At 44.7% G+C, this 13,505-nt stretch overlaps 1 protein-coding gene across 1 annotated transcript; it reads right to left on the bottom strand.

Moving 5' to 3' along the window:
• Positions 1-459: 459 nt before the first annotated feature.
• LOC106655759 (vesicular glutamate transporter 1) lies at positions 460-9,595 on the bottom strand. Its single transcript, XM_014376308.2, has 5 exons — positions 9,465-9,595; positions 5,639-5,806; positions 4,802-5,076; positions 3,365-4,725; positions 460-3,285 (listed from the first exon to the last, which is right to left on the bottom strand). Exons 2-5 carry the CDS (start codon positions 5,710-5,712, stop codon positions 2,917-2,919), a joined length of 2,079 nt encoding a protein of 692 aa, XP_014231794.1. The 5' UTR covers positions 5,713-5,806; positions 9,465-9,595; the 3' UTR covers positions 460-2,916.
• Positions 9,596-13,505: the final 3,910 nt, after the last annotated feature.

Genomic DNA, 13,505 nt, shown 5'->3' on the forward strand with positions numbered 1-13,505 from the left:
TAAGGCTTAAAAATTGAACCACCAGGTTTTAAAAAAAATTTATTTTTGTAAACCTTAAACGTTTTTTTAGAAATAATAATAATTTCTGTTTAACAACTTGGTTATGATATTGATAGCAGATAAATAATAGATTAAATTGGTCTACAAAGCTTGCGTTTTCGCGTATGTACTATAAACTATACCGTTAATGCAAGATTTTTTCCACGATACTATTTTCATCATGCTGTGTTCATTATTAATTTATGGTTTTTGCCGATAAATTATTCACTTTACTTGGAAACATTTAATCGTATTATCGATGCTTTAGTTATAAATATTCGATCTTAGGAGACATATATTAATTTTTTTTCATGAAAAAGGTCTCGCATAAATTGACTAAATTCGTAAGTATTAGATTTTTTACTTATTTTTTCCATCGTCACTTACGTTGTACAATATCCCAAATTCAAACAACAAGTGTGGTTTCCAAAAAAATTTTATTCCTTGAGCTTTCCTCATTATACTATATACTTTCATTCGCGTAAATCTACATCGTTCGTTTATATATATTAATATATGTATATTTTTTATATATCGAATTCAACTCGAAATAGATCACGTTTAATACTTTCTCTGTAAGGTAAGTACTTTCACGATTTTGAGATAGCGTCAGTTTATGTAGTTTTTTAAATATTTCATTTTTAATAACTCGATTTATATTCCTTTGATATATATATAATAATCTCATTTCAGAAATGTAATTGAAAAGATGGTTTAATCACAACAGACTAAACATTAACACCTTTCACGTAAAATTTTTAAATTATAAGTTTAATAAATTTTTATTTTTTCTAATAAATAATCTCTTATCTTTTACGTTTAAATAACACTTTCAACGTTTATTTTTATCGGATAAATTTAAGAACGTTTTAGAAAACGTCAAAAATTTTTTCAAGGTAAAACCACAAAGATGTTCATCAAAAATTGTCCATCTATAGTTTATAGAAGAAATGCAATATATTATATTTGAACTCACCCTTGAAATGGTAATTATTGTCAGGGCTTTCCATTAATTCAAAGTACCTATTATTTTTCACGATAATATGAGTGAATTTTTAACTTTTTCGTTCAAAAATTTACCAAAATTTTCGAATGTGCAACGTTTATGCTCCCGAGTTTCCTGTCATGTCCCTAAAATGCCTTTTTTTATTGCTAAAATTTTCTTGTATCGTGCAATAGATTTTGTTATTCTCATCAAAGAAAAATTTTACATTAAAAGTGGCAGCAAACGGCTCTGCCTTTGATCTTCTTAGTGTAGGCTATAATTACTTCACATGCGATTTGTTTTATTGTCTTTATATTTTCGAAATTGTTGCCGAAATATTATCGATTAAAATTTTTTCCTCAAAATTCCATTATGCAAAAATGTTGATTCCAGATGTGACGGTGCATACTATTCATAAGTGCATTTATTGTCGACCCACACCCTCCCATCAAAAAGGCCGTATAATATTTTGATTTTGTTAGTCAGGTTATTGTTCAATATAATATATAATCGTCGTACAAAAGTGTTTTGGATGTTTATAGGCATCGTCGTATACACTGCCATCAAACTGTTGTTTATGTGAATAATACTTTCAGTTAGTAATTTTTTTGGCCAGAATATAATATTGTCATTTAAAGTTTTATTTCAAAATTGTTTGATCAGCGGTCTATTTTTGTTCCATTTTTCGTTAATTGTGATGTGCTATTTTTAAAAAGTGCAATCTGTATATTGTCAATTTTATTTACTTATTTTTTTGGAAATTGTCTATCTATATCCAAAATATTATTGTACCGATGACTGTTTGTCGTTTGGAGCACTTGGTTTTACTTTCATTTATATTGTCATAGAATCATTAAAAGTATAAGTATAAAAAGCAATCTTGCCAATTGATTAATTAAAAAACGTTCGATCGAAATGCAAAAGACAAAACGCTCTTGTCGTTTATAGATACTTTCAATGTTTGTTATACTTTTCGAGTTAACTACCAATCTATTATACTTTCATCGTGTCAATAATGACTTTCAATAGTTTCGAGTGTATTTTTCTCTCGTTTGTTCAATTATGCTAGCCATCAAAAACATGGCTATAATACTAGTACAAAAAATATTCTTCTCTTTGAATCGTTATCTCTCGCACATACTTTATGCATTTATAGCTTTGAAATTAGCAACCTAAACATTTGTAATTCACAAGCATATTTTTTTTTATGATTTCAGCAGCTCTGAACTCTGCCTATTTTTTTTCATAGGTACTGCACCAGGCAAATACAATAAAATTGTAAATATCTCTTCGTTTCAATTAAATAATCTCTCCCTATAAAGCTATCAACTTTTTCGTGTATAGACCAGCTGCTCGACTGATCCCTAGACGATTATGAAGTATAGTAGTAATCTGGACTAAGTTACTAATATATATGTATTGGATGTCATATGAAAATTTATATTGACTTAATTCGTGAAAGGAGGAGACGATACACGCAAAAATTTTATTAAATGCCTATTTTTTACTGTCCACTCGATTAAGCTCCCGCACTCGATATGTATTAATTTGTTTTATAGCTTTTTTATTGTAATATAACTTTTATTTTATGATTATTTTTTCCTAACGATCTATTCCTCCTGATACGAATTCTCAAAATCATGGGCTTCTGCGCGTCAAATCCAACCGAAATCAATTCCACGCAATAACATTATAGACAATAGATTCAACGTACAACAACTACATTGAAATCGAAGCCTTTCGATCGAAAAAATAAAATCGAATCTTCATAAGCCAGCCGGCGATAAATTTAAGAGCTGAATCGAAATACATATTAATTAAGAAAGCCTTGGCCCAGATTACCAGTCTTACTCTTTCGCATGATCGTCGTGCTTCGGCGACGACGGCGACGCTCACTGCTGCCACTGCTGCTGAGACTGCTGTACGACGTCGTGACTGTAATCGTCCCTGGCGGCGGGCTGCACGTAGGAGGCGCTCATGGCGCCACTGGCGAAGGGATTCGTCGAGGGGACCGGTGGGGCAGCGGCGGCAGCCGCGACGAAGGGATTGACGCTGCCGTCGGTGGCGCCGTAGCTCATGGCCGCCGCCTGATTGCTCATCATCGGCTCGTGCTGCTGCTGATACTCGCTGCCGGCCATCGCCTGCTGATAGGCCGGTGCCTGCTGATACGTGCCGGCGGCTTGCTGGTACGAGGGCACTTGCTGCTGATCCCCGTATTGATTGTAGCCGCCCATCGCTTGGTTCTCGCCCGACGGCTGTCTCTGCAAATTCAATCGTACGAATAATGGAATATAGCACCAGCTGATGAACATAGATAAGAAATACGTAGCGGAGGCTTACCATGAATTGGGTCTGCATGATCTGCGGCGGTGGCGGCACCGGTGGCTTGGTCTGGCCGAGTTCGTCGAGCGGATTCCAGGCGGCCTTCTCCTCGGCGGTCGGATCGGCCCAGGGCTGCAGCTCGCCCGAGCAGAATATCGCGTAGAAGGTGACGCCGACGAAGTGCACGCAGGCGGCCATGATGAAGACGTTGCGCCAGCTCTCGGGGTCCTTGTTGCGCGTGATGTTGTCCACGAAGATCGGCACGAAGAGGCCGGCGATGGTGCCGATGCCGTTGGACATGCCCATGAGTATGCTGGCGTAGCGCGGCGCTATGTCCAGGTGATTGACGTTGAAGCCGGAGATGGCGAAGCCGCTGCAGGCGACGCCGATGGTCAGGGCCGTGGTGGCGGCGGCGCCGTTGCGATGGGTCGTGCAGTTGGCCACGACGAGGAAGAACAGGGCCTCCATGCCGAAGCCGCCGCAGTTGAAGAGCTTGCGCACGTTGGTGGTGGTCATGGTGCCGCTCTTGCGCAGGTAATCGGCCAGCAGACCGCCGCAGGGCACGATCAGGGTCATGAGCAGATGGGGCAGCGAGCCGAGGAAGCCCGTCTCGACCACGGGCATGTCGAAGGCCTCGTGCATGAAGCGCGCCTGGAAGAGCACCAGCAGGTAAAAGTTCCACGAGCGGCAGAAGTTGGCCACGATGATGGCGTAGACGGGCATCGAGGTGGAGAAGGCCCGCCAGGGCGTCGTGGCGAACGTCGGCATCGGCAGGTTCGTCTGCGACGAGCCGAGCGAGTCCTCGATGTAGCGCAGCTCGCGGGCCGAGATGCTCGGGTGCTTGGAGGGCTTCTCGAACGACAGCCACAGCCAGAAGCAGTACCAGATCAGGCCGAATATGCCGTAGAAGTAGAAGGAGGCGGTCCAGCCGAAGACGCTGCTGAGCACGCCCGAGAGCGGCATGCCGATGACGACGGCCGCGTACGAGCCGCAGAAGGCCAGCGTGGCCAGTCGGGATCGCTCCAGCGGCGGCGCCCAGAACTTCCAGATGCCGTGGCAGGCCGGATACGTGACGCCCTCCACGAGGCCCTTGCAGACCTGCACGAACATGTAGACCACCGGGTGCATGCTGATCGCCCCGGGCACCAGCAGATTCAGGAACGACGACGTCACGATCGCCATGCCGAAGATCCGATTGGCCGGGTAGAGGGAGGCGAGGAAGCCGCCCGGCACCTGCGTCACCAGGTAGCCCCAGAAGAAGGACGAGTCGACGGCGCTCTGGGTCGCCACCGTCCAGTTGAACACGTTGTCCGAGTCGTTGCTCATTTTCAGCTTGGCCATGCCCATGTTGCATCTCATGCCGAACGAAATTATGAAACCTAAACACGAGCCGACACGAGTTATGTATTTGGCGAGTGTACAGCGATCGAGTCTTTGATTCGCGTATCAACTTACCAACACAAGCCAGCAAGGCGATGGTGTACCTCTTGGACAAGCAGGGACACTCGGGCTTGCAGTAAGTGTCGATGTGTCGCAGAGGCGGTCGCTCGGGTTCCGGCAAAGAGTCGAGCGACAGCTGCTTCCTGTAGGCCGCGCCCCGGTCATCCTCGTAGCCGCCGCCGCCGCCCCCGCCACCGATGTCCCTGTTGACCTGGCCATCCGGGTCGAACTCCTCGTAACCTGTGTTGCCGCCACCACCGATGTAGCCACCGTCGCCGCCACGCTTTAGCCTGTGTCCGTGACAAAAACGTTTATGCGATCGTTCTGATTTTCTTCTTCTTTTATTTCGCTGAGCTTTACCGATTCTAAAGGCTATTTTTCAGTGATATAAAAGAATGTTCGCAAGGGATTTGAGAGATTTGGGGATCCTTCCTTTTCACGACTATTTTCTGAGTTTATTTCGCGTATAATAAAACTATTTTACCTCGTACCCAAGTGAAAAATTATGTACGAGATACATTTCGCAGCTTCACGAATTCGAGCTGTATACTACATCCACTGCGTATGAATATAACAAAAGACGAGAAATTCAAATTATTACGCAAGAAAATTGTGCACGAAACATCGACGTGCGTAAATTTATACAGCGAATCCTTTCAACGTAGGAAAAAACATTCGTGTACACAGCATTAGAAGCTCTTCTTCGGTTTTTTCCCCGTCCCCGTAATATATACGTGTACGCACACGTATATACCGAATACAATGTGATTTCGCAAGTAAAATGAAAACAGAAAAAAAGGAGAAGAAGAAGCGCGGCAAGAGCGAAAGAGGATGAGAATTCAATAGACTTACCCTGCGAGTTTTTCCGAAGCCTTGCTCTTGAGGGATTCGAATACCGCAAGACCCGTACTCGCGATTCCGGACATTTTTCAATTATTGGGCTCTGGTTCTTGTGCGCAGCTCGTGATGATTGTGTGTGTGTGTGTTTACTTTTTTGTTGTCACGATGCAGCAGCAGCCCCTGCGAATCAATCAAAATATAAAATGTATATACGTTTCACCTGATACCTCACGTTTTCTTTTGTACGTTCTTTTTCTCTCGATTCCGTTTCGAAACTTAAATAAATTAAAAATAAAGCCCGCAAACAGCGCTGAATCCGCTAAAGTAATTCATTCAGCAAAAAGCATCGAGTGCGTATACATTTCAATCTCTCTAAGGTATCCTTCGAGCGAGCGACTCCCGAGAGAATAGACGCACCTCGCACACATGCAAACATGCACACACACACACACACACACACTAAACGCTCGACATACTATGCACTCGAATAAAAAAAAAATCGCATCTCTACACCCCCGCGATCACTTTGTCTTATCTCGCGCTGCACCGAGAGAGCTCGGATCGCAAACATCACGGCACGCAAACCCTGGCAAACCCATTCTTTTGCTATTCGCTCCGCATTGAAAAGCTCACGGTTTTCTAGCTGTCGTTCTTTCTCTCTTTCTCTCTCTCGGTCTTTTTCTCCCGGTCGCGCGAGCGGCCGCAGCTCGCCTTAAAGCTTTTGTGCGCCGAAGAGAGTATATAAGAAGGCGATAAGGCTCGATATCTCGCTCTTTTTTTTCTCGTCGAAAGTAATCGTGGAGCGATAAAAGCCCGTGTCCCCCAAAGGAAGAGAAGGAAAAAAAGAGAGAAATGGAAGGCGAGAGGGACATGCCCCACATATATGTACAGAGAGCAGCCGAGACGCGGTGTTTGCTCGCGGCTCTCGAGCTTCCTCGTATAGGTACAATACATCTATATGTATCGCGAGGGACAAGCCTCGCGTTTCCTAGCTGCAAGACCGAACGCGCGTAGAACTGGCCGCGACAATAGCTCTCGCCTGCACCCTTTTCTTTTTCGTTCATTTTACACACGGCGAAAGAAGATAGGGTGGTCGGATTTTGCACGTCTGTCTATGTGCGCCTCGTGTGTCGCGCTGATGCAGCGATTATCCTATTGACTCACTCGTCGGCTGTATACCACTACACGCTTCGTCTCGCACAGATTCTTCCGTCGAGCCGCGTAAGCGCCTAAGTGTATTATACGAGCGGGCTCTGGCTCGGCTCCCTCCGGCTTTTCATGCACCCATTGAAGAATACGCGGATAAAACTGGCGCTATAGTTCGTGTCGTCATCCCTGTACGCAGCCCTCCTGGTATTTCTCCGCTCTTTGATGCTTACTTCCGTTGTAGTACATAATGCCGTTCCATTCACGCGTGCCGTGCGTGCAGCAGCGAGAGAAGATCTCGTCAATATAAGCGTCGCCGCCGCTCGTGGGGCACAGGCAAGACGCGATACGCAAAAGTCGAATCTTTTTCTCCCCGAAAATGCGATACCCGCAGTTGCAAGCAAACGCGGGCTCTTTGGCGAAATCGATCAGCTCGCGAGAAAAGCTCAAAAGAGTCGGGAACATGATTCGAAAGTCGAAGGAAGAGTTTAGAACGCATTTGTGATAAAGCTACGGACGAGCGAGGAGAGCTGGAGGCAGCGCAGACGAGTCCAAAATTATATAATGCAGATCGCGTATGCACGCGCGCGCGCTCGAATCCACCTAATTCTGTACGCGTTGTTTACGGCACAAACGTATTCCCGTTTATCGTTACCCAGATTATATACGAAATTCTATAAATCGCGTGTATCTCACGTGAATTACATAAAGCGCGTCGCGTATACCGACTGGCTGTATACGCGATATGTGAGCGCTTATGCACGCGCGCACTGCAATCCTCCCTATACTGGCTGTGTCGCGGCGCGTGATGCAACAATTGTAATCTCGCGACGACCGACTGTAATACCTAGATGTGCAATTACCACAATAGTCAGCGCGGATATATATTAGCAAATATCGGGGAAAGAGCTCCTCTGTGTGTGATCGGGGGCCGCGTCTATGCGCTAACGATCGAAAATAATAATGGCTAAAAGTAAGCCTCGAGCTTGCGGGCAAATTTGTTGCCTTATACTTGCTGCAGAAGAGATTGGCAATCGCATCGACCAACTATACGTTCTCTCGAGTGACGGATCAGCGCCGGCCAAAAGGAAATCGAGTGGAGAGCAGCCGCTATGCATATATGTGTGTGTGTGTATGAGGGCTTGACACCGAGTGTCATCCACATCGTTGGCTGCCTCTGCCTGGCATATATTATAATTGAGACGCGCGCGCGCCAGCCCGCGAAAAGTGCAAAACGATGGACGCGCATGTCGATCGCGCTCTCGAGTATTATATACGTGCATACACACTCGCGCGCCGAGAGCTTTACACAGATAATCGATTTTTTCTTTTTTTGCTTCTCTCTTTGCTTTATTTTTTTTTTTTTTTCGTTCATATCTCGATTTTACTCCGAAAGCTCGAAGATTCTTGAGGACTCACGGCTTCCCCACCTTATATATTCTTATGGGTTTACGTGCGTGCGTAAATGATAGGCGGACGCGTGTGGGCGAATACGAGTACGCGTCTGTGTACCTAAGGAACTTGACTCGAGCATGTGTGTATACGTGACCAGAAATGGGGTTGCGTAAAATAGCTTTTATCCCGAAAAATCGAGGTCAGGGCTCGGAAATGGGTGAAACCGCCTATATCGTTCCGAGAGCGAGAGAGAGAACCAAACAAGCACATTCCTGTCGTACGAAAACTTTAACTCTGTCGCTTAAAACGTTGCCTGCTCATTATTTCAATCACCGAGCTTTATATACTTTTTCTGCACTTTTCACTTTGTTGTTGCTGTATCGATTTTCGAACGACTGCTCGTTGGCACTGATCTCTGTCTCTAATTTCACTCGTTATTTTTCTTTCGAACTTTGATGAAAAAAAAAAAGACAGCTCCACATCGATACCTTTAATCAAAGTTATCGAACGCGTTTTATACGATTGATACACGAACGAGCAAACTTTTCGTTCTTTTGAAATTAAAATTTTCTCACAACGACAAGATAAATTATCGACTAAAGCAAGTTTTTCGCAGCGAAAAAAAAAACGAAGAAGAAATTAGGCCATTGAGAATTTGAAGAAAATAGAGAGACTCGACCGCTGCCAAATCATCCCTCTTACGCTCGTGTGACGCATGACTTGGAAAAAATTACACATCGCTGCACAATCCTATATCGTATTAGTCATGCACATTTCGTTCCTCAAATTCACTCTGAAACTTATTAAAACTTGAAAAACACGAGCACACATTTGCTCGACTGCATGAACAAATATTACAAATTTTTTTCAAGCAGTCGTAAAAAGTAATTTCGTGAATAAACTAAAAATGCATTAAATCCCCGTGGACACTCGAATGTATCACTGGATTTTTTTACCCTTGGTCGCGCGCGTTCGCGCACGTTCGAACGACCTCTCTCAGTTTCTATTCAAAAAAAGCTCACGCAGAAAAAACAGGCAGCAAACGCACTCGACGAACTCGCACACCTCTCCACGCACTGACAACGATGAATATACATTTTTTTCAGCCTCTCTTTCCAAATAAGACCATAAATAAGACTTCGTTCACTGGTCGAGATCGTGACCGCGGTCACATGGTACGGACACCAAGCACCAGTAGCACCAGCAGCACAAAACAAAACAAAACAATAAAAACAAGCTCGTAAAAACTGAAAAGCGCGAAAGCGAAATGGTCCGCTGTCGAATTGATACCACTCACCAATATATATGAATGTCACGCGGGTATCGGGGGCAAGCAGCGCGGGGCCTCTGCTCCGCTGGCTCGCTGTTACGAGCCGCTCAACCCCTGCGCGCACAGCAGCAGCCACCGTAGCAGTAGCTGTCTTTTTCTCTCGGGTGTCCTCGGGCGGGAGCGCGCGCGACGGCGACGACGACGACGACTCGGGCTTGCGGCGGAAAACGGCGGCGCCAGCAGTACAGCGGTGGCGGCTGCTGCTGCGGCGTGGGTGCTAGAGCGAGACGGAGAGGGCGAGAGCGTGAATCCGTGTGTGTGTGTGGGTGCGCGCGCGCGCGTACTCGCGACGATTGGCGCGACGCATCGATAACGCCTGGCCAATGATGTCCGAGCCCGGATCGCGCCCGGGCGGAGCTTGCTCCTCTACGCGGATAAGCTCCAAACTAAGACGTCCAAGGCGATGATCGCGGCTCGTCCCGTAGTCCTTTGGATACCGGACAGCTTTTGGAAACGAGCTCGTTTCGAACGATAAAGGGAGAGATGGATGATTTGGTCGAGTGGTAGCTGACTCTCGCGATCTCTTTCGCGTTGGTGCACGCTACCAGTAAAAAAGATCCACGGCTTGCTAATACTGCGGATTTTTCCACTCTGAAAACAATCGCTTCCCTTTGACAAATAAAACTGGGTTGGGTGTCAAATTTTATTACACGACATTCATCGGCGTGAGAGAGTCAGCTTTCGATGAATGTCAACACTGATTTTTCTAATGAAAGAGAAAATAAGAATTGCTAAGCTTTGAATGAAAAAATACTAATCCCATGAAAACAGGTCAAAGAGCTGAAGGATCGCGGCTAGTTTGTTAAATTAAACTTCAGCCTCCCACGGCAAAGTTAAATATGCCTGTACAAATATAGATATCCCTTTTGGCGATTCCTGACTCGCTATATAGTACAGTATCTCCGAGTTCCATCAGTGCGAGGGGGTATATAGAAATGAGTGGGTATATAGTATATGGTGGTATATGGATCGTAACGCGGAGCGCAGCCAAGCACGCGGATGACAATGAAGGGTCGTGAAATGACTTTTCTGCTCTCTCGCTCTCGGGGTCCGCGCGCTCGTTGCTCGGCAAACTTGGTATTCCGATACACGTGACTCAGACATGAAGCGAAAATTTGCTCGTACACACAGGACGCGCAGACGCATTTATCATCGATTTATCGAAATCGATATCGCCTACGTATACGCGCGCGTACATTATGCACACGCGCGCGTATACTTTCCTTCGAGAATAATAAGTCGATCTAATTTCTGACGCTCTTTAACTGCTGTACGCGACGAAGGAGCTATTTTCAGCCCTTTTTTACGAGTACTGCTACACGTGCAAGTATGCCCTATGCGTACGCGGATAAAGCGATTTTATTCGACTGCCTTGCGGAATTTTAATAAGCTTTATTTCATCGGATATACACTTTGATACCGATACGATTGAAACTTTATGGTTTCGAATTTTTCGCAGACTCTCGCGATATAAATCTCGAACGCTGCGCTCATTTAATTAGAAGTACGCAAAATTTGAAACCCTCTCATTTATCAGCGGGCCGTGCAAAAAAAGCCCCCCGATTCGACTTGCGGGGGTTGCAGCCAGCCGCGAGTTCTCTCCGTTAGATATATATCAATTAAATAGCCAAATGAAATTGTCAAGCTGGGCTAAATTATCATCCGGTTAATTATATATTACCACTTGGCCGTCTGCGTGTAAACGTATAAAATTTTCTCCCGCTCTCACCTTAATACTGTTTTATATTACGCGGTATAAATGTGTTTTGCCCTGCAGCTATGGGCTCGTTTGGGCAAATTTACCCTCGACGTAACGACGAGTGCAGCTTCACCAAGCTCGTATATAAAACGAAAGCTGATAAACGATGGGAAAAGTTTGTCAACTCGCGCGCGTTACTTTCCCAGCAGCGTGCAAAATTACAATGGAAACTTTTCAGCCGAGTAATTAAGGGAAAAAGGGAGAGGGGGGTAGAGAGCAGAAGAATCGATGCTCCGTTCGGGGGTATACTTTAGATTCAATCGGCGGAAGAGCATCGATCGAAAATGTAAAAGCCGAGAAAGAAAGAACAATAGCCCTCCCGCGCTCTATCTCAATATGTGCAAATGTGTGTGGGTGAGCTTGCAAGCTCCGCAACTACATAGTTCGCCTCTGCATGTCTACTCCGAGAGGGAGTGAGAGAGATAGAGAGAGAGCTGAGAATGTAAAAGCATCTCGTGTTGGCATGAACATCTTAATATTAAACAATCATCCCTTCCCCGCAACTCGCTGCTTTTTATTGTAATAGAAATACAGAGATGCAGCCACAGAATCACGCGCGCATAGAACGTTCAAGACAAAGTAGCGCAGTAGCTCTCTGCCTCTCTTTCTTTCTCTCTCTCGTTTGCTCGTTGCATTGTGTTATGGGCTGCTTGTTGTGTACGGTTGTACACATGACAAATACATATAGCACGAGTGGCAGTAGCAGCGGCAGCATCACTACTTGTGCGTTATCGATCGAGGGCGAGCTAGTGAGTCTCTCTATACGCTACGTACTGTATATGCGAGAGAAAGAGATCTGCCGCTGCCTCTGCCGCCGCTGCTACTACCACTGCCACCGCTACTACACTACTGCTGCTGCTGCTGCTGCTGCTGCTACTGTATGAGCCACCGCGTGCGCGCTCATCTTTCATTTCGCTCCCCAAATTTGCTCTCTAGCTCTTGCCAAGCTCCGCGCAAGCTCCGCAAGCGCTCCTACAAACGAGTATATTATACCTATAAGTACTCTCTTCGGTGTATACGCGCGGACAACGCGTAAAGCTACACTCTTACTCCTCGTCTTCCTTTTCTTCTGCTACTTCTTCTTCTTCTCCTCCTTTTTTTTTATACATAGGCTCGCGAAGATATATTTTTCAGCCTGAAGTTTATGATACACTCTCGAGCGTTGATGACGACTACGAGCGTAACGAGCCGTTTCAAAAGTCGACCGATCAATTTGCTACCTTTATATAAGCGCATATATGTATAATGATACAAATATGATACACGTTTTTTTCTCGATTAGAGTGCCCGAGGTTCGAGATGGCGTCGCTTTTATATATTTTATATACGTTCGTACGACGTTGAGCAATACAAATAGATCCCACGCGCAGCAGTAACAGCAGCAGCAGCAGAAAAATTAAATCTAAAGGTGCTCAGAGTGAAAATAGTCGAGCGTAGGAGGACCCCCACCGACGCATCGACGAGTGATTTATGTATTTATGTATGCTAAATCTGTATTTATTAATGTCAATACAAGTATTTATATCTCCGTTAAATACAACTGTATTTGCTAACGCCGCTTATCTATTATCTATCGTACTCGATTCTTGATCTTGGTCGAAATTCCGAAGACGATAAAACTTTTCTATTAAGGTGCCGAATTTCTAGTATGCGCTCGAGTCTGAAATAAAAATTAATCCTTGGAGGTGCAGCGATCCACCCTCGCGCGTTCAAGAGCTTTTGCACGTTTTATCCATCTCTTACATCTTTCTCGTCGTCTGTCAGACGCTTGATTTTATCTTCCCAAAGTGCTCGACTCTAGATATCTCGACAGTCTCTGCTCTGGCACGTATCAAGTACTTTTGCCGTTTACTTGGCTTCTTGATTGAGAAGCGAGCAATTAGCTCGATTTTATTTCAATGTTGCTCTTTTTCAGTTACACACATCGTATTCCGCCGTCATTCAATTTGAACTTCGTTTATTGTAAATATTAGTTCACGAGCATTAGCGCACACGTCAACTGTTTAATAAATCAATCGAATTCGCTAATAGAGATAAGACAGAAATCTGAAAGTTTTAAGTTTTTGCTTTATCTATTTATATATCACGAGAAAGAGGGAAAAATTGTCGAGAGAACAGAAATCAGTTTGCCGCACAAACAAGGCCTCCATTATTTCTCATCCAATAGACGCTCAAAGATGAAAAATAATGAAATTTCGGAAAAGCTTTCCAACGACGAAGCTCGCCGTCTGTCTCTCTTTCTCTCTCCT

The sequence above is a fragment of the Trichogramma pretiosum genome, unplaced genomic scaffold, assembly GCF_000599845.2.
Source record: "Trichogramma pretiosum strain Unisexual culture from Peru unplaced genomic scaffold, Tpre_2.0 scaffold125, whole genome shotgun sequence".
Taxonomy (NCBI): domain Eukaryota; kingdom Metazoa; phylum Arthropoda; class Insecta; order Hymenoptera; family Trichogrammatidae; genus Trichogramma; species Trichogramma pretiosum.